The 17,416-nt window shown below is 45.1% G+C and overlaps 1 protein-coding gene across 1 annotated transcript in view; it reads left to right on the forward strand.

Moving 5' to 3' along the window:
• LOC119910661 (mitogen-activated protein kinase-binding protein 1-like) overlaps positions 1-17,416 on the forward strand; it is a 59,341-nt gene that overhangs the window by 28,976 nt on the left and 12,949 nt on the right. The window contains 10 exon segments of the mRNA XM_038729385.1: positions 4,959-5,129; position 5,384; positions 6,452-6,588; positions 6,678-6,860; positions 7,051-7,068; positions 10,491-10,651; positions 11,454-11,652; positions 12,652-12,813; positions 14,055-14,263; positions 14,374-14,465. Coding sequence (XP_038585313.1) covers positions 4,959-5,129; position 5,384; positions 6,452-6,588; positions 6,678-6,860; positions 7,051-7,068; positions 10,491-10,651; positions 11,454-11,652; positions 12,652-12,813; positions 14,055-14,263; positions 14,374-14,465 — 1,333 coding nt within the window.

The raw sequence follows: 17,416 nt of genomic DNA on the forward strand, positions 1-17,416 counted from the left end.
AGCATTTGAAACAACCTAAAACCACCTTTAAAACCTTTAAAACAAACCTTAACCACCATAGAAACATTTCAAACCACATTAAAAGCATTTGAAACAACGTAAAACCACCTTTAAAACCTTTAAAACACTATTTAAACCTTTTTAAAACACCTTAAAAACATTTGAAACAACCTAAAACCACCTTTAAAACCTTTAAAACAAACCTTAACCACCATAGAAACATTTCAAACCACCTTAAAAGCATTTGAAACAACGTAAAACCACCTTTAAAACCTTTAAAACACCATTTAAACCTTTTTAAAACACCTTAAAAACATTTGAAACAACTTAAAACCACCTTTAAAACAAACCTTAAAGCACCATAGAAACATTTCAAACCACCTTAAAAGCATTTGAAACAACGTAAAACCACCTTTAAAACCTTTAAAACAAACCTTAACCACCATAGAAACATTTCAAACCACCTTAAAAGCATTTGAAACTTTTTAAAACACCTTAAAAACATCTGAAATAACCTAATACCACCTTTAAAACCTTTTAAACAACACTTAAAGCACCATAGAAACATTTCAAACCACCTTCAAAGCATTTGAAACAACCTAATACCACCTTTAAAACCTTTTGAAACAACCCTTAAAGCACCATAGAAACATTTCAAACCACCCTAAAAGCATTTGAAACAACCTAAAACCACCTTTAAAACCTTTTGAAACACCATTTAAACCTTTTTAAAAAACCTTGAAAACATTTGAAACAACCTAAAACCACCTTTAAAACCTTTAAAACAAACCTTAACCACCATAGAAACATTTCAAACCAACTTAAAAGCATTTGAAACAACGTAAAACCACCTTTAAAACCTTTAAAACACCATTTAAACCTTTTTAAAACACCTTAAAAACATTTGAAACAACTTAAAACCACCTTTATAACAAACCTTAACACACCATAGAAACATGTCAAACCACCTTAAAAGCATTTGAAACAACGTAAAACCACCTTTAAAACCTTTTAAAACACTATTTAAACCTTTTTAAAACACCTTAAAAACATTTGAAACAACTTAAAACCACCTTTATAACAAACCTTAACACACCATAGAAACATTTCAAACCACCTTAAAAGCATTTGAAACTACCTAAAACCACCTTTAAAACCTTTAAAACAAACCTTAACCACCATAGAAACATTTCAAACCACCTTAAAAGCATTTGAAACAACCTAAAACCACCTTTAAAACAAACCCTTAAAGCACCATAGAAACATTTCAAACCACCTTAAAAGCATTTGAAACAACCTAAAACCACCTTTAAAACAAACCTTAACCACCATAGAAACATTTCAAACCACCTTAAAAGCATTTGAAACTTTTTAAAACACCTTAAAAACATCTGAATCAACCTAATACCACCTTTAAAACCTTTTAAACAACACTTAAACCTTTTTAAAACACCTTAAAAACATTTGAAACAACCTAAAAAGACCTTTAAAACAAACCTTAACCACCATAGAAACATTTCAAACCACCTTAAAAGCATTTGAAACAACCTAAAACCACCTTTAAAACCTTTTAAAACACTATTTAAACCTTTTTAAAACACCTTAAAAACATTTGAAACAACCTAAAACCACCTTTAAAACAAACCTTAATGCACCATAGAAACATTTCAAACCACCCTAAAAGCATTTGAAACAACCTAAAACCACCTTTAAAACCTTTTGAAACACCATTTAAACCTTTTTAAAACACCTTAAAAACATTTGAAACAACCTAAAACCACCTTTAAAAAATTTGAAACAACCCTTAAAGCACCATAGAAACATTTCAAACCACCTTAAAAGCATTTGAAACAACCTAAAACCACCTTTAAAACCTTTAAAACAAACCTTAACCACCATAGAAACATTTCAAACCACCTTAAAAGCATTTGAAACAACCTAAAACCACCTTTAAAACATTTGAAACAACCCTTAAAGCACCATAGAAACATTTCAAACCACCCTAAAAGCATTTGAAATAACCTAAAACCACCTTTAAAACATTTGAAACAACCCTTAAAGCACCATAGAAACATTTCAAACCACCTTAAAAGCATTTGAAACTTTTTAAAACACCTTAAAAACATCTGAAACAACCTAATACCACCTTTAAAACCTTTTAAACAACACTTAAACCTTTTTAAAACACCTTAAAAACATTTGAAACAACCTAAAAAGACCTTTAAAACAAACCTTAACCACCATAGAAACATTTCAAACCACCTTAAAAGCATTTGAAACAACCTAAAACCACCTTTAAAACCTTTAAAACAAACCTTAACCACCATAGAAACATTTCAAACCACCTTAAAAGCATTTGAAACAACCTAAAACCACCTTTAAAACCTTTAAAACACTATTTAAACCTTTTTAAAACACCTTAAAAACATTTGAAACAACCTAAAACCACCTTTAAAACAAACCTTAATGCACCATAGAAACATTTTAAACCACCTTAAAAGCATTTGAAACAACCTAAAACCACCTTTAAAACAAACCTTAATGCACCATAGAAACATTTCAAACCACCTTAAAAGCATTTGAAACAACCTAAAACCACCTTTAAAACAAACCTTAATGCACCATAGAAACATTTCAAACCACCTTAAAAGCATTTGAAACAACCTAAAACCTCCTTTAAAACCTTTAAAACACCATTTAAACCTTTTTAAATCACCATTTAAACCTTTTTAAAACAACCTAATACCACCTTTAAAACCTTTTAAACAACACTTAAAGCACCATAGAAACATTTCAAACCACCTTAAAAGCATTTGAAACAACCTAATACCACCTTTAAAACCTTTTAAAACAACACTTAAAGCACCATAGAAACATTTCAAACCACCTTAAAAGCATTTGAAACAACCTAATACCACCTTTAAAACCTTTTAAAACAACCCTTAAAGCACCATAGAAACATTTCAAACCACCTTAAAAGCATCTGAAAGACCACCACCTTGGTGGCGAGGAAAAGACACCCTGAGGAGGTTTTGGACATCTTGTTTACGGCGGTGACGAAGAAGCTTTTTCCCCTTTTTATTGAATGTTTCTAGATGGTTTTGATCAACGTACTTTGTGGATTTATTCAGTAAAGCTGGCTGAAGGCTGGTCTGATTTTTATTATAATGTTTTTATTTACTTACCTTTTAGCTCGGCTTGGACACATTTTTGAGACATTTGAAGATTCTCCAAGAAATGCTGATACTGAACCATTTCTGCTGCAGAGTTTAAAGGGTTAATTATCTCTGGAGCGCTCTGGTGCATGCTGGGAGACGGTGGCAGACGGTCAGTTCATCCGGTCGACGTTACCGTTTCCCGTTTCCTACCGTCTCTCACTGACCTGAGAGACCGAGGAGAGGAACGAGAAAATGAAAAACTGTTGTTTCCTTTCTGATTATGTTCTACAGTTATTCTACTTCTCAGGTTGGATTGTGCTCGTTCTGTATGATGAGCTACTGATAATTACAATAAATATACAATATAATACAGAAGGAGGAAGGAGAGATGAGGAGACGTGGAGGAGGTAACAGAAGGTCTCTCAGCAGGAACTCGGCTGATCACTGATCAGTTGATCAGAGCTGCTGCTGGACGCTAAATGAATCTGCAGACGGTGTCCTCAAACATTGTGAAGGAAAAACATGCAAACAGCAATAAAAAACGTTCCATCATAAAACTATTTTTATTTCTTTTAATTTGGCAATAAAAAGCAGTCAGAGGCAGAAATTCACTTCCGCCTGCCTGAAACCCTGAGAGGCAGAATTCAGGGCGTTAAAGTCTCACAGGCACAGACAGCAGATCTGATTGGACCAGCTGGGATGATTTAAACACTTATAACAATAGTGACATCATCATGTATATCTTGAATTTATGGAACACGTGCATCAGGATCCTTTTGTTCCGTCAGGCCTTCACGTCGTGTGACATAATGAGACAATAATGACATAATAATAATGATTTTATTAAACTCTAGCTGGTGGAAAAGTAAAGTAAGGCGTGAGGGCGCTGCAGACCGTCGGCGTTCGTTTTCTCCGGCTGGATGGAGCCCGACGCAGGCATGAGGGTGAGGAGCGTGAGGGGGAGGGGGAGGGGCGTGAGGGCGAGGGGCGAGCCGGCACGCTGCAGACCGTCGGCGTTCGTTCCCTCCGGCTGGATGGAGCCCGACGCAGGCGTGAGGGCGAGGGGGAGGAGCGTGAGGGGGGGGGGGGGGGGGCGTGAGGGCGAGGGGCGAGCCGGCGCGCTGCAGACCGTTGGCGTTCGTTCCCTCCGGCTGGATGGAGCCTGACGCAGGCGTGAGGGCGAGGGGGAGGAGCGTGAGGGGGGAGGGGGAGGGGCGTGAGGGCGAGGGGCGAGCCGGCGCGCTGCAGACCGTCGGCGTTCGTTCCCTCCGGCTGGATGGAGCCCGACGCAGGCGTGAGGGCGAGGGGAGGAGCGTGAGGGGGGAGGGGGAGGGGCGTGAGGGCGAGGGGCGAGCCGGCGCGCTGCAGACCGTCGGCGTTCGTTCCCTCCGGCTGGATGGAGCCCGACGCAGGCGTGAGGGCGAGGGGGAGGAGCGTGAGGGGGGAGGGGGAGGGGCGTGAGGGCGAGGGGCGAGCCGGCGCGCTGCAGACCGTCGGCGTTCGTTCCCTCCGGCTGGATGGAGCCTGACGCAGACAGCTGGAGAGCAGCGGTCAGTTTGGTCAGCTGCTGTTATTAACTAATGAAAGAACGAATCTGAAACATCCTGAACTTCATCATGTTTAAACGATGTTATGGAACAAAAGTAGGATTTTTAATCAGAGAAATATTTAATTCTAATATTCCTCCTCTTCCTTCTCTTCCTCTTCCTCTTCCTCCTCCTCCTCCTCTTCCTCCTCCTCTTCCTCTTCCTTCTCTTCCTCTTCCTCCTCCTCCTCCTCCTCCTCTTCCTCCTCCCCCAGAGCGGTCACATGCCGGCGGTTCGAGTCTGGGAGGTGTCTGAGCGTGTGCAGGTGGCGGAGCTGCAGGAACATAAATATGGCGTTGCCTGTGTGGCGTTCTCTCCCAACGGGAAGTACATCGTCAGCGTGGGCTACCAGCACGACATGATGGTCAACGTCTGGAACTGGAAGGTAACGGCAGAACAGGAAACAGGAAGTCCTGCACGATGAGTACTTTTACTTTAAGTAGACTTTTGTACTTTAGTACTTCCTTCACGGCTGCACACATAAAGACAGAAGAAGAAGAAGAAGAGGAGGTGCAACAAGTTTCAATTCAGATAAAATGAAAAGTCGTTTCTGCTGTCTAAGACTTTTAATGTGAAAGTTCAGCAGCGACTAAAAGCAGAAAATAAATGTGGCGCCTATTCAGACGATGGTCCAACGAGAGTCCAAGGGTCTGATCACATGCCCTGATGATGGGGGGGCTGGAGCACCTGAAGACCTGCTGCTGTCACTCTGCATCTCCAGCCTGAGTCTCCTGTACGGCAGCTTTGCATGATTCTGTCTCACACCGGTTCTTCATGCCGGCCCTCGTTTCAGCCTCTGTCTGAAGCAAGCTGTAGATGCTCCTGTCTCTTTAAGGCCCCCCTCCCGTAAAAGCCCACTGTCTTCTGATTGGCCAAGACCCTGCAGGATTCCTTTGTGGGCGTAGCCGGCAGCAAATGACCATAAAAGGAAATCCGTCTCTGTGTGACGTCATACAGAGCTGTTAGCAAAACGGAGCGTTCAGAAGCGTGGGAAATCTGAGTCTTTGGCTCACAGGACACTTTTACCTCCTTCAACATCCGACTCTGTAATATAATAGATAAGCAGAAAATACTGAAAAGCATAACAGGGCCCCTTTAAGACGCCCTGTGGATGAAGTCGATGTGAGAAGAGAGAATCTGCAGGTTTATACAACACGCTCAGCTCGCTCTGATTGGCTGCAGGTCGGCGCAGACGTCCTGCAGAGGAGCGCTGCGTCACAGAGCCAGCAGGACGGTGCGTTCAAGGCCTGTTGTTTTGAATCTTAGTTTAGATTTGAGGAGATATCGTGTTCTCAGTAAAATGTTCTCCTTTCCTCTGGACGTGTCGGAGAACACAGATCTGTGGGAGCGACTCTGAACGTGCAGGGAGTTTTGAACGTGAGCAGAAAGCTGCTGAAACACAGGAGCTGTTAAAGTCCTGGAGTTTCTAGCTTCATTAAAATGATTTCATTTCTGACGGAGGTGAAAAGTAGTAAAGAGGTCACTTCCCCAGACAGACAGGAGGGAAGGCTGACTATCTCTTCTCGTCTCGTGGGTTATTCAGGTCCTTCCAAGTGCTCACTGCAGATATTATGTGAGTCTGGGCGGACGTGGACGTGAAGTGCAGCCTGATTGGCTGACAGAAAACAGCAGGGCGGGATCTCCAGTCTGGATTTCACCGGCGAGCTGATCTGTTGTTGCTTTTGTTGTTCTGTGTCTGTTGAGCAGAAAACGTGGTGGTTGCAGCCAACAAGGTGTCCAGTAAAGTGACCGCCGTCTCCTTCTCGGACGACAGCTCGTACTTTGTTACCGCCGGCAACCGCCACGTCAAGTTCTGGTACCTGGACCACTCCAAGACCTCCAAGGTTCTCACGTCGATCGCCTGTTCATCACCTGTTAATACAGACGGTGTGTAATGATTGTGGTATTGAAATTGTTCTCCATCCGTCTCCAGGTGAACGCCACCGTCCCTCTGCTGGGGCGTTCAGGGCTGCTGGGAGAGCTCAGGAATAACTTCTTCAGCGATGTGGCGTGCGGGCGCGGTCGACAGGCCGCCTCCACCTTCTGCATCACCTCCTCCGGTCTGCTGTGCGAGTTCAACGACCGGCGACTCCTCGACAAGTGGGTGGAGCTGCGGGTGAGTGGGAGCGCTCACAGTGACGTACAGGTGGACTCCAGCGCCCCGTGACATCACCGCTGGGTGTGGTCACGGGTGTTTGACCCCAGATAAACTGATATTAACTTCCTGTTGAATGATTTGAACGTTTCTCTGTGTTTAAACGCTCTAATGTGAAGTTCCTCTGCTTCCTCCTCTGCTTCCTGTGCAGAGAGTCGACTCCGCCTCCGTAAGTCGTCATCTCGCCTCGACTCAGTCAGTTCCTCCCGTGACTCCTCAAACATTTACCCTGATCAGATTGATGAGAAAATGTGACGCTAAAGAGAAGAAAGATGTCTGACGGAAACATCATGAGCTCTGCAGGCTGTGACGTCTGACTGACTGAGGTCGACGTGACGTGAATACGCTTCCTGTGCCTCAGAAACTCACACGGGCTGAACGTCTGTCTCAGCAGGCGTCTAACAGGACGGCGAGGCATCGAGTGCTGTTCCAAACGGCTCGAACGACCTCTTCCTGTCGACGTATTTACGTAATCGACCACGTCGACGAATCGCCCCAGCTCTAATCTGAGGCCAAACCAGAAAGTGACTCAGCAGAATATGTGTTTGGTTCTTCTGTGTGTTCGGTGACGTACCGGCTAGCTGAGAACACGCTAACACTAGCCAGCTACGATAGCGCTCCGAGCTCTAAGCTAGCTGGACAAAAAGTTTATTCAGGAGACTCAAACTCACGGACCAACCAGTCGGAGAACAACAACGTTTCTACATTTACAGCTTTGTTAGCCTTCATCTCAACTAGCTAAATGCTAACGTTAGCTAGTTTGGGTCTGCTCCGTGGATGCGTAGACCGGGTCTTTCTGCTCAGGTGCTGAAGCCGTGGTTCTGTTGCACAGAGCTGCTGTTTCCTGTTAGCTTCAAATGATCCCAGACTTTGGGAACGCTGTTTTCTCTGCCTACATTTTGCTAACAGCGCCATCAGATCACGTCGTCTTCAGGTGGGCAAAGCGCGAGCACGTTGTGTGACAGTAATAACCGTCCGTGCGAAACACTGCGCCGTGTATAGTGGACAGACTAAACAAGTTATTTGAGTTTCTGAATGAATCGTTTCAGCTCTGCAGCTTTGTTTTTTAAAAAGGAGCCCAGCAGCGAGCGCATCCCGAGATTAGTGACCCTCACAGCTAATTAGCTAAAACAGCTTCCTGCATTCTGTTGAGATGGTTTGTAATTGGCCAAAGACGCTAAACATTGCAGCAGATCTACTGTCCACTGACAGTTTTCATTGCTGCTCTGACCGAAAAGGGGAAAGGTTTCATAGAACAAGGTCAACTTGGTTTGGTTTACTTATTAGACCCCACAGCTAGAAAACGGAGCTCGCCACTCCTGCACGTCGTTAATACATTCAGCTCTTTAGTTACCCAGGAAGGTTAAAATGAAGAGGACCGGATCAGGATCTTCAGCTAGTCCAGGTGCCCTTGTTTTAAGCCTTCCTTTGATGAGCGAAGAGCTGGAGGACTGAGAAGCTTCACTCTTCAGCTCTATGTTGGCTGATAAACGTTCAGAACAGAAGGAACTTTGAAGAACATGAATCTGATCCAAAAAATCTGAATCTTCGTCCTCACTGGCTGAACTGACTGACTCAAACACGCCCACTTCACTTCCTTCCTCTCACTCCATTGGTCAGTTTCACCGTACGCCGCAATCCTTCATAACCACTGGAGTGACGTAACACCCCGTTCACCCTCCACACTCACATTCACAGAGGACCCTGAACGCAGCATCCCCCACCAACATCCTGCATCCTCTCGCTGCTGCAGTACTGATACTACTGATACTGCAGTACTCCAGTGGCTGTACTGATAGAGCAGTACTGATACTGCTGCTACGGTAGTAGTGATACTGTAGTACTAATACAGCAGTAGTGATACTGCTGATACGGCAGTAGTGATACTGTAGTACTAATACAGCAGTACTGATACTGCAGTACTAATACAGCAGTACTGATACTGCAGTACTAATACAGCAGTAGTGATACTGCAGTACTATTACAGCAGTAGTGATACTGCAGTACTATTACAGCAGTAGTGATACTGCTGATACAGCAGTAGTGATACTGCAGTACTAATACAGCAGTAGTGATACTGCAGTACTATTACAGCAGTAGTGATACTGCTGATACAGCAGTAGTGATACTGCAGTACTAATACAGCAGTAGTGATACTGCAGTACTAATACAGCAGTATCACTACTGCAGTATCACTACTGCTGATACAGCAGTAGTGATACTGCAGTACTATTACAGCAGTAGTGATACTGCTGATACAGCAGTAGTGATACTGCAGTACTATTACAGCAGTAGTGATACTGCTGATACAGCAGTAGTGATACTGCAGTACTAATACAGCAGTAGTGATACTGCAGTACTAATACAGCAGTAGTGATACTGCAGTACTATTACAGCAGTAGTGATACTGCAGTACTAATACAGCAGTAGTGATACTGCAGTACTATTACAGCAGTAGTGATACTGCTGATACAGCAGTAGTGATACTGCAGTACTAATACAGCAGTAGTGATACTGCAGTAGCAGTCCTGACCGAGCAGCAGCGCACAGTCACAGCCGTCTTTGTCTGAATCTTCACCCACACACATTCTCTCACTTCATCTTCAGTCTTTGTTTCAGACTCAAAGAACAGAAACAGCCTCCAGGTTCTCAAACACAGATTTGATGCATCATCATGTCTCACTTTCTGCCAATAATCTGACGGGATCTGATGAACTGCGGCCGTGTATGCCGACGCTGCTAGCTTAGCTTAGCACCATCAGAACTACAACTGTCTGATTTAATTGCATCTTGTTTATTGAACAGGTTTAGAAAGATAAACTGATATCAGTATCAGGGCGTGTTTCGCCTTAGCTTAGCACAAACACTGGAGGCAGGGGCAACTATATAACATAGTTGTTGAAAGGTATGAAAGGCATGTCTTCAGGGTTACACCAGGTTTAGCCTAGCTTAGCAGAAAGACCAGAGGCAGAGTGATGCCAGATTAGCCACAGTGTTAGTAATGACATGGGTTTATAACTAGTACATGTCATCATTGCTACAAATAGTTAGCATATACAACACAATGCTAACTTGAAAATCTGAACTCAAGGTCAACTTACTAGTGTTTATTTATATTAATTGGAAGCTCCAGAAAAAGCTTTTTTGGAAAGAATGAACTAGGCTGGTCGATTCTAGCTGATGTTAATGGAAGCTAAAACCAGCTAGCATATATTATGCAGTTTGTGTTTAGCCTAGCTTAGCACAAAGACTGGAAACACGGAGAAACGACTAGCAAGGGAAGAAAATATTAAATAAATTAAGAAAATATGTTGTTTTCCTTTTTTAAATCCATTTTCAGTCAGTGCAGGTGGATTTCTGCAAATGGAAGTCTGTCTAACTTATTCCTACACTAGATCTCACCTGGGGTTAGAGGTCACAGGTAGATGCTTCCTCACTAAAAATGACTCCTAGGATCTCATAACGTCAGAATTACAGGATCAAAAACATCTTCATTTTCACGGTGTCCTCACAACTCAGCAAGATGAAGTGAACGTCCTGAGTTCATAATGGTTTGACTCACCTGTCGTCTGTCTGTCTGTCCGTCATCAGACGTCTCAGGCCACCTGTCTGACCGTCACAGACGAGTTGATCTTCTGCGGTTGTTCTGATGGGACGGTCCGGGCCTTCAGCCCCGTCAGCCTGCACTTCCTGTGCACCCTGCCTCGCCCACACAGTCTGGGAGCCGACATCTCCTGTATGGTAGACGCCAGGTAACACACTCACCTGTCACCTGTCAGGTAACGCGCTCAGCTGTCAGGTAACGCGCTCAGCTGTCACCTGTCAGGTAACGCGCTGACCCGTCACCTGTCAGGTAACGCGCTGACCTGTCACCTGTCAGGTAACGCGCTGACCTGTCACCTGTCAGGTAATGCGCTGACCTGTCACCTGTCAGGTAACGCGCTCAGCTGTCACCTGTCAGGTAACGCGCTCAGCTGTCACCTGTCAGGTAACGCGCTCACCTGTCAGGTAACGCGCTCACCTGTCAGGTAACGCGCTCACCTGTCAGGTAACGCGCTCACCTGTCAGGTAACGCGCTCAGCTGTCACCTGTCAGGTAACGCGCTCAGCTGTCACCTGTCAGGTAACGCGCTCACCTGTCAGGTAACGCGCTCAGCTGTCACCTGTCAGGTAACGCGCTCAGCTGTCACCTGTCAGGTAACGCGCTTAACACACACGTTTGTATATAAATATGCTGTATATCAACAACATCCTACAGTGTGTATATTGGGGTCAAACTGTGTTTACAGCGTTACAGTAGTGCACCGATAAATACTTTGACTTCAGTATATATTTATTTATAGGCAGCAGAACAGGAAACCTCAGTCAGTCTGGTTTTTATTCAGACATCAGCTGACCACTGGACATGTAGACAGGTTACCATGGAAACCATGGAAACATCAGCATGGGTTTTATTTTTAGTTGCCACGTCAACGTCTCTGTGAATCCCCACAATCCTTCAGGAACTCATCAAACTAAAACAACTCTTCCCTAAGCTCTCTCTGTTCCTCCTCAGTCAGCTGTTCTCCTGCCAGCCTGAGGCTCGTTACCCGGACACGGTGGCGGTGACCTACGACCCGACCAACCGCTGGCTGTCGTGCGTCTACAACGACCACAGTGTTTATGTGTGGGACGTCAGAGACCTCCGAGACCCCCGCAGGGCGGGAAAGCTGTACTCCGCCCTGTACCACTCCTCCTGTGTGTGGAGCCTGGAGGTCAGTGTGAACACATTCCAGTCCTCCGAAGAGGTCAAAGGTCACAGAGCTGAAACAGCAGTGGGTCATAAAAACACAATAACATGATAGGAGCACGAGCAATGCTAAAACTGCACAGGAAACGGTGGAGTGAATCCCTGAATCTGCTGCTTCATCTTTAAATAAGGATTCACCCCAAACCCAGATGGAAGAGATGAACACATGAATATATTATGTTGCTGTGTGACTGTGGTGTTTTTACAGGATTAAAAACACTAAAGTCGCACAATGATACAAACAAACTCACAGATCGAGGCAGAGGTAAAATTACTGTTTTTGTTCATGGAGTCTGGTGGCTTTGAACAGACCCTTTAAACAGAGTCTCTCTGACTGCAGGTGCAGGTCCACACACTGACACACCTGCTGAGACGACTTACTGTAGCTAAACTGTGATTGGACAGTCACTGATCAGGGGGAGGGTTAGTTACTGTACAATGATGAATCATCTGTCTTAAGCAAGTCTCAGCTGATTGAAATTACAAGTGATGACCTCCTGTCAGGATCAGATTTATTTGCGAGATGTGTGTCCACATACGAGGAATTTGACTCTGGATTGTACATTGCTTACTCATATACAATAATAAAATCAGACACAGGCTACAGTATAGAGAACACATGTATGCCCGCTATAAATAACAACAAAAACAATATAGACAGATTGACCAATAGTGCAGAGTGCAAAGGATGCAGAAGTAAATTAGTATTATTATTATGTACATGTCGGAGGTGGATGAGATATACAGGTGCATATACGCATACATGAACACAGTGCGATGGATGCTGGATCAAATATTATGTGCAGGAGTAATGAACTTGAGGTGGGTGGATTTGGAATACAGCTCTGAAATAGGGAAGGAGAGAATGATGAATAAATAATAAGAGGTAACCAGTAAACAGGTTGCTGATTAGAGGCAGAGTTTGGTCGCTTGACTTATTAAATGCCTTTTGTGTCTCCTGCAGGTGTACCCAGAGGGGGGAGGAGCAGGAGGAGGAGGAGGAGGAGCAGGAGGAGGCAGCGAGGTGCGCCTCGCACCCGGGTCGTTCCTGTCCTGCTCCTCAGACAACACCATCCGACTGTGGAACATTGACAGCAACGTCCAGAACAGGAACATCCTGAGCCACGTACGAGAACCCACATATCCCGACACACACCTGCACCTGTACACCTCACTTACCCCTACACACCTGTACCCGTACACTTCACTTACCCCGACACACACCTGCACCCGTACACCTCACTTACCCCGACACACACCTGCACCCGTACACTTCACTTACCCCGACACACACCTGCACCCGTACACTTCACTTACCCCGACACACACCTGCACCTGTACACCTCACTTACCCCTACACACACCTGCACCCGTACACTTCACTTACCCCGACACACACCTGCACCCGTACACCTCACTTACCCCTACACACACCTGCACCCGTACACCTCACTTCCCCCGACATACACCTGCACCCGTACACCTCACTTACCCCGACACACACCTGCACCCGTACACCTCACTTACCCCGACACACTCCTGCACCCGTACACCTCACTTACCCCGACACACACCTGCACCCGTACACCTCACTTACCCCTACACACCTGCACCCGTACACCTCACTTACCCCGACACACACCTGCACCCGTACACCTCACTTACCCCTACACACACCTGCACCCGTACACCTCACTTACCCCGACACACCTGCACCCGTACACCTCACTTACCCCGACACACACCTGCACCCGTACACCTCACTTACCCCGACACACATGCACCCGTACACCTCACTTACCCCGACACACCTGCACCCGTACACCTCACTTACCCCGACACACACCTGCACCCGTACACCTCACTTACCCCGACACACACCTGCACCCGTACACCTCACTTACCCCGACACACCTGCACCCGTACACCTCACTTACCCCGACACACACCTGCACCCGTACACTTCACTTACCCCGACACACATGCACCCGTACACCTCACTTACCCCGACACACACCTGCACCCGTACACCTCACTTACCCCGACACACACCTGCACCCGTACACTTCACTTACCCCTACACACACCTGCACCCGTACACCTCACTTACCCCGACACACCTGCACCCGTACACCTCACTTACCCCGACACACCTGCACCCGTACACCTCACTTACCCCTACACACCTGCACCCGTACACTTCACTTACCCTAACACACCTGCACCTGTACACCTCACTTACCCTAACACACCTGCACCTGTACACTTCACTTACCCTAACACACCTGCACCCGTACACTTCACTTACCCTGACACACAACTATACTCCTGACGCCTTCCTCACCTCTCTGATCTCTGACCCCACAGGACCTACAGAAGGTCATTTACGTGGACGACAACATAAGCAGCCTCATGGACACTGAGAGCGGTGTCGTCACAGGTGGCAACACTGAGAAGGCGGGGTCATCGGGCTCAGAGGGGCAGCAGACTGACACAAGCAGAGCGGGCATTAGGACCCTGAGGGTCAGTCCGGATGGACAGCACCTGGCCTCTGGAGACCGCATAGGAGTCCTCAGGTGAGCGGGGGCGGGGTTAATAACGAGAAGACATAATGAGCAGCTGAGTCAGTTAAGTCTCCACACACACACACACACACTACTGCTGTCTAACACTGTGTGTGTTGCAGGATCCATGATCTGGACAGTATGGAGGAGATCATGAACGTTCAGGCTCACGACTCAGAGATCCTCTGCCTCGAGTTCTCCAAACCTGATACAGGTGAGAAAATACAGAATATAAAACACTGTATAGAAATACTGTTTATTACAAAATATGTAATAAGTTTCACGCACTCAGGACAAAATAGGATTCTGTTATTTGTATTTGATGAGAGTAGCTTCACATTTTGGATCACACCCGCGGGCCGTCAGGTCCTGGCGGCAGCTTTTGGTCTGTGCACACAGCAACTATGTTAGCTTCATACTCATATGATCCACTGTTTGAAAGCTAAAGTCCTCGTGATTCAACCAATGCAAACCATTTCAAGATACGATCACCACAGCGTGTCCAATCAGAGCTTCCATCAGACCAGCCAGTACAAGCAAAAGTGATGCGAATCACATGTGAAGCCTCACAGTAACTTAATCCACCGATCGATTATATTCCAACAAAAACGGTCTTGTTAAACTGTCAAAGGTCCATTTTGCATTAATTTCCAGGGGGCCCCCAGCAAAAAGAGGAATCATTTATATTTAGTCTGTTCATGGTTTCATCCACTTTCTGTAATCAAACAATTAAAAGCTACACTCCTATCAGAGGGCCACCCTGGGGCCAAATCTTATCAAACGGGGGTCCGTGGTCTAATTTGTGTCAAACTCACCTTCATCTGCGTGATCACTGCGAGACGAGAGGGTCTGATCCGTTAACTGGTTACAGATTCATCACGTGACGCAGAGAAAAGCTGAGTCAGTGTTCAGGTGAAGAGTATCTTTAGGAGTTTTTAAATGTGAAAATACTGTAGTTTATTTTGTTACTTAAAATGGTTTGGTACTTTTGTAAAAAGTGCCGGTCTCTCTCAGGAGCAGTTTGGGATCTTCTCTGATCTTTAACACAACTAAACCGCTGCATCTCACAAAACTAGAACATCGTGGAGAAGTTCATGTTCTTCCACAATTTAATTCAAATATTCTAGATTCACATCGAGTGAAATATTTCAGGTTTGTGTTTTGCTCGATGATTCCAGCTCACAGAAATCAAAACTCCAGTATCTCAAAATCTTTGTGAATCTCAGATTTAGACGCTTTTATCCAAAGTGACTTACAATTGCTGGAAATGTTAACGCCTCTGGCAGCTGGCGGTGAAGTGTCTTGCTCGTGTGTCGCAGTGAGAATTGAACCCAAAGGTGTGTGTCTTATTGTAGTGTACCAACAGTGTGGATTTGTGCATTTATATTAAATAAATTTACCAAACCCGATCACCAACCCCTACAGACAGCTGAAGCGACCCCAAAGGAAGGGGGGTTGAAAGGTCGCTTTCTCTAAGTGCTATTCCTGGGCAGTTGGTCGTAAAACAGGCCACCTTTGGCAACAGCCGAGATAAGCCTCTCGGTGCCTGAACTGTTCAAATGACAAAAGAAACTAACCAGAGATTACAAACAGCCTATCGAAACTCTCCTTAAGAGGGGGCAGGAAACCCTAAACTGCCCCCCCACACACACGTAACCATGGCAACTGACCTTGCTCTGTGTTTAATTACCTCTCATCAAAGGGATACTCCTTTTCACGCCCAGGTGAGAAAATCCAGGACACCAGGGACAGCCCTGAACTTCTTTGTGTAAACAGACTGCTGTCTCCAAAGACTCAAAGCATTACCTCGTTTAATTAAATAATCTTTTAGTTACTTGATTACGTTTGCCTCTGTTTGATTAGTTATGTTACCATGTTGTTGCTATCTGTTGTTGATATTATTGCTGAAAAGAATCTAATTAAGTTACTTTTGCAGTGTTTTAATTTTCAGCAAGGTTAATGACATTCCTTCATTTTATGTGTAACCAATGTTTGTTCACAATACTTTCTCACACACCTTCTTTAGAAATGAGGATAAAGAAATGTCATACTATACTCTATTAATTGCCAGCTTGAATTTAAGGTTAAATAACTGAATTTCCCAGTTCCTGAGCAAAGATTGTCTTAGGGTTAATCCAAGCTATCGTCATGTAACCTGAGCTCTCCCAAGTGGACGAAATAAGTATTACATACCATCGTATGAAATGCCGGTAATGTATAAATGTCACTCATGACCAATTATTTGACAATTGTTTCCCTTATCAGGTGCTTAAAACTAAGAACGGTACAACCGTTTGACCATTGAGGTTTGATTGTGGGAAAATATTTGATTATAATACGCGCAAACAGATTTTCTTTTCCTTTTTTTTTAAGACATATTAAAAGTTTAGAAAGACAGTCCCTCAGGAAACCGGAAACGGCCAATAAGGACTGCCCTCTGGGGAACCACGCCCCAACCAACAAAAGCGCGACACACGAGGTTGTTCGCTCTCTTGTCTCTTGTTCTTTGTGCTCTGTTTTGTTCCTGACGCTTCAACAGCGCTTCGGCACGCGCCCGGCGTGCCCCCTCTCCCGGCAACACCCTAAGAGTTCGGCCCGGCGCAACAAAAGCTTTGTTTCGTTTGAAGCTACACACGCGAAGTGCCGCGACATCAGCTTTTCCCTCTTTTAACAGCAATTTTACTTGCGTTTTATTTTCTTTGGTTTGTTTTGTTAAAAGTTATCAGTCCGTTAAGTTACACTAGTGTAATTCAAGAACAACCAAGTTCTCTTTAAGCTTTATTCGTCGAGCTAACGTCACCGAGGTCAGACCCAGTCACGTGGTCTCGCCAGCAGCAACAAAGGACACCTGAAGAACAGCCGAATTGCGAGACGGAGGACGGCCAACCCTTGAGGGTTTTTCCTTCCTTCCAGACACGGAGAACCCCAGAGAATTCCCTAGCAAAAAGCCAGGAATCGGGCAGCTAGCGTGGGAGCCGTGCAACAGGCCAAGGCAGGCCGCCAACCTACCGTAAGGCAAAACAAAGCATCCTGTGGTCAGTGATGTCCAGTAGTTGTTAATCCATTATATTCAGTCCTTAAACCCCTAGACAGGTTTAACTGAGTTATCTTCTAATTGCATTCATTAGCTGCTGTATGAGTCAAATTCTCCCACAATAGGAACCC

Source organism: Micropterus salmoides, unplaced genomic scaffold, assembly GCF_014851395.1.
Source record: "Micropterus salmoides isolate LMB-PRFRI ecotype aquatic unplaced genomic scaffold, ASM1485139v1 Ms_hic_scaffold_19, whole genome shotgun sequence".
Taxonomy (NCBI): domain Eukaryota; kingdom Metazoa; phylum Chordata; class Actinopteri; order Centrarchiformes; family Centrarchidae; genus Micropterus; species Micropterus salmoides.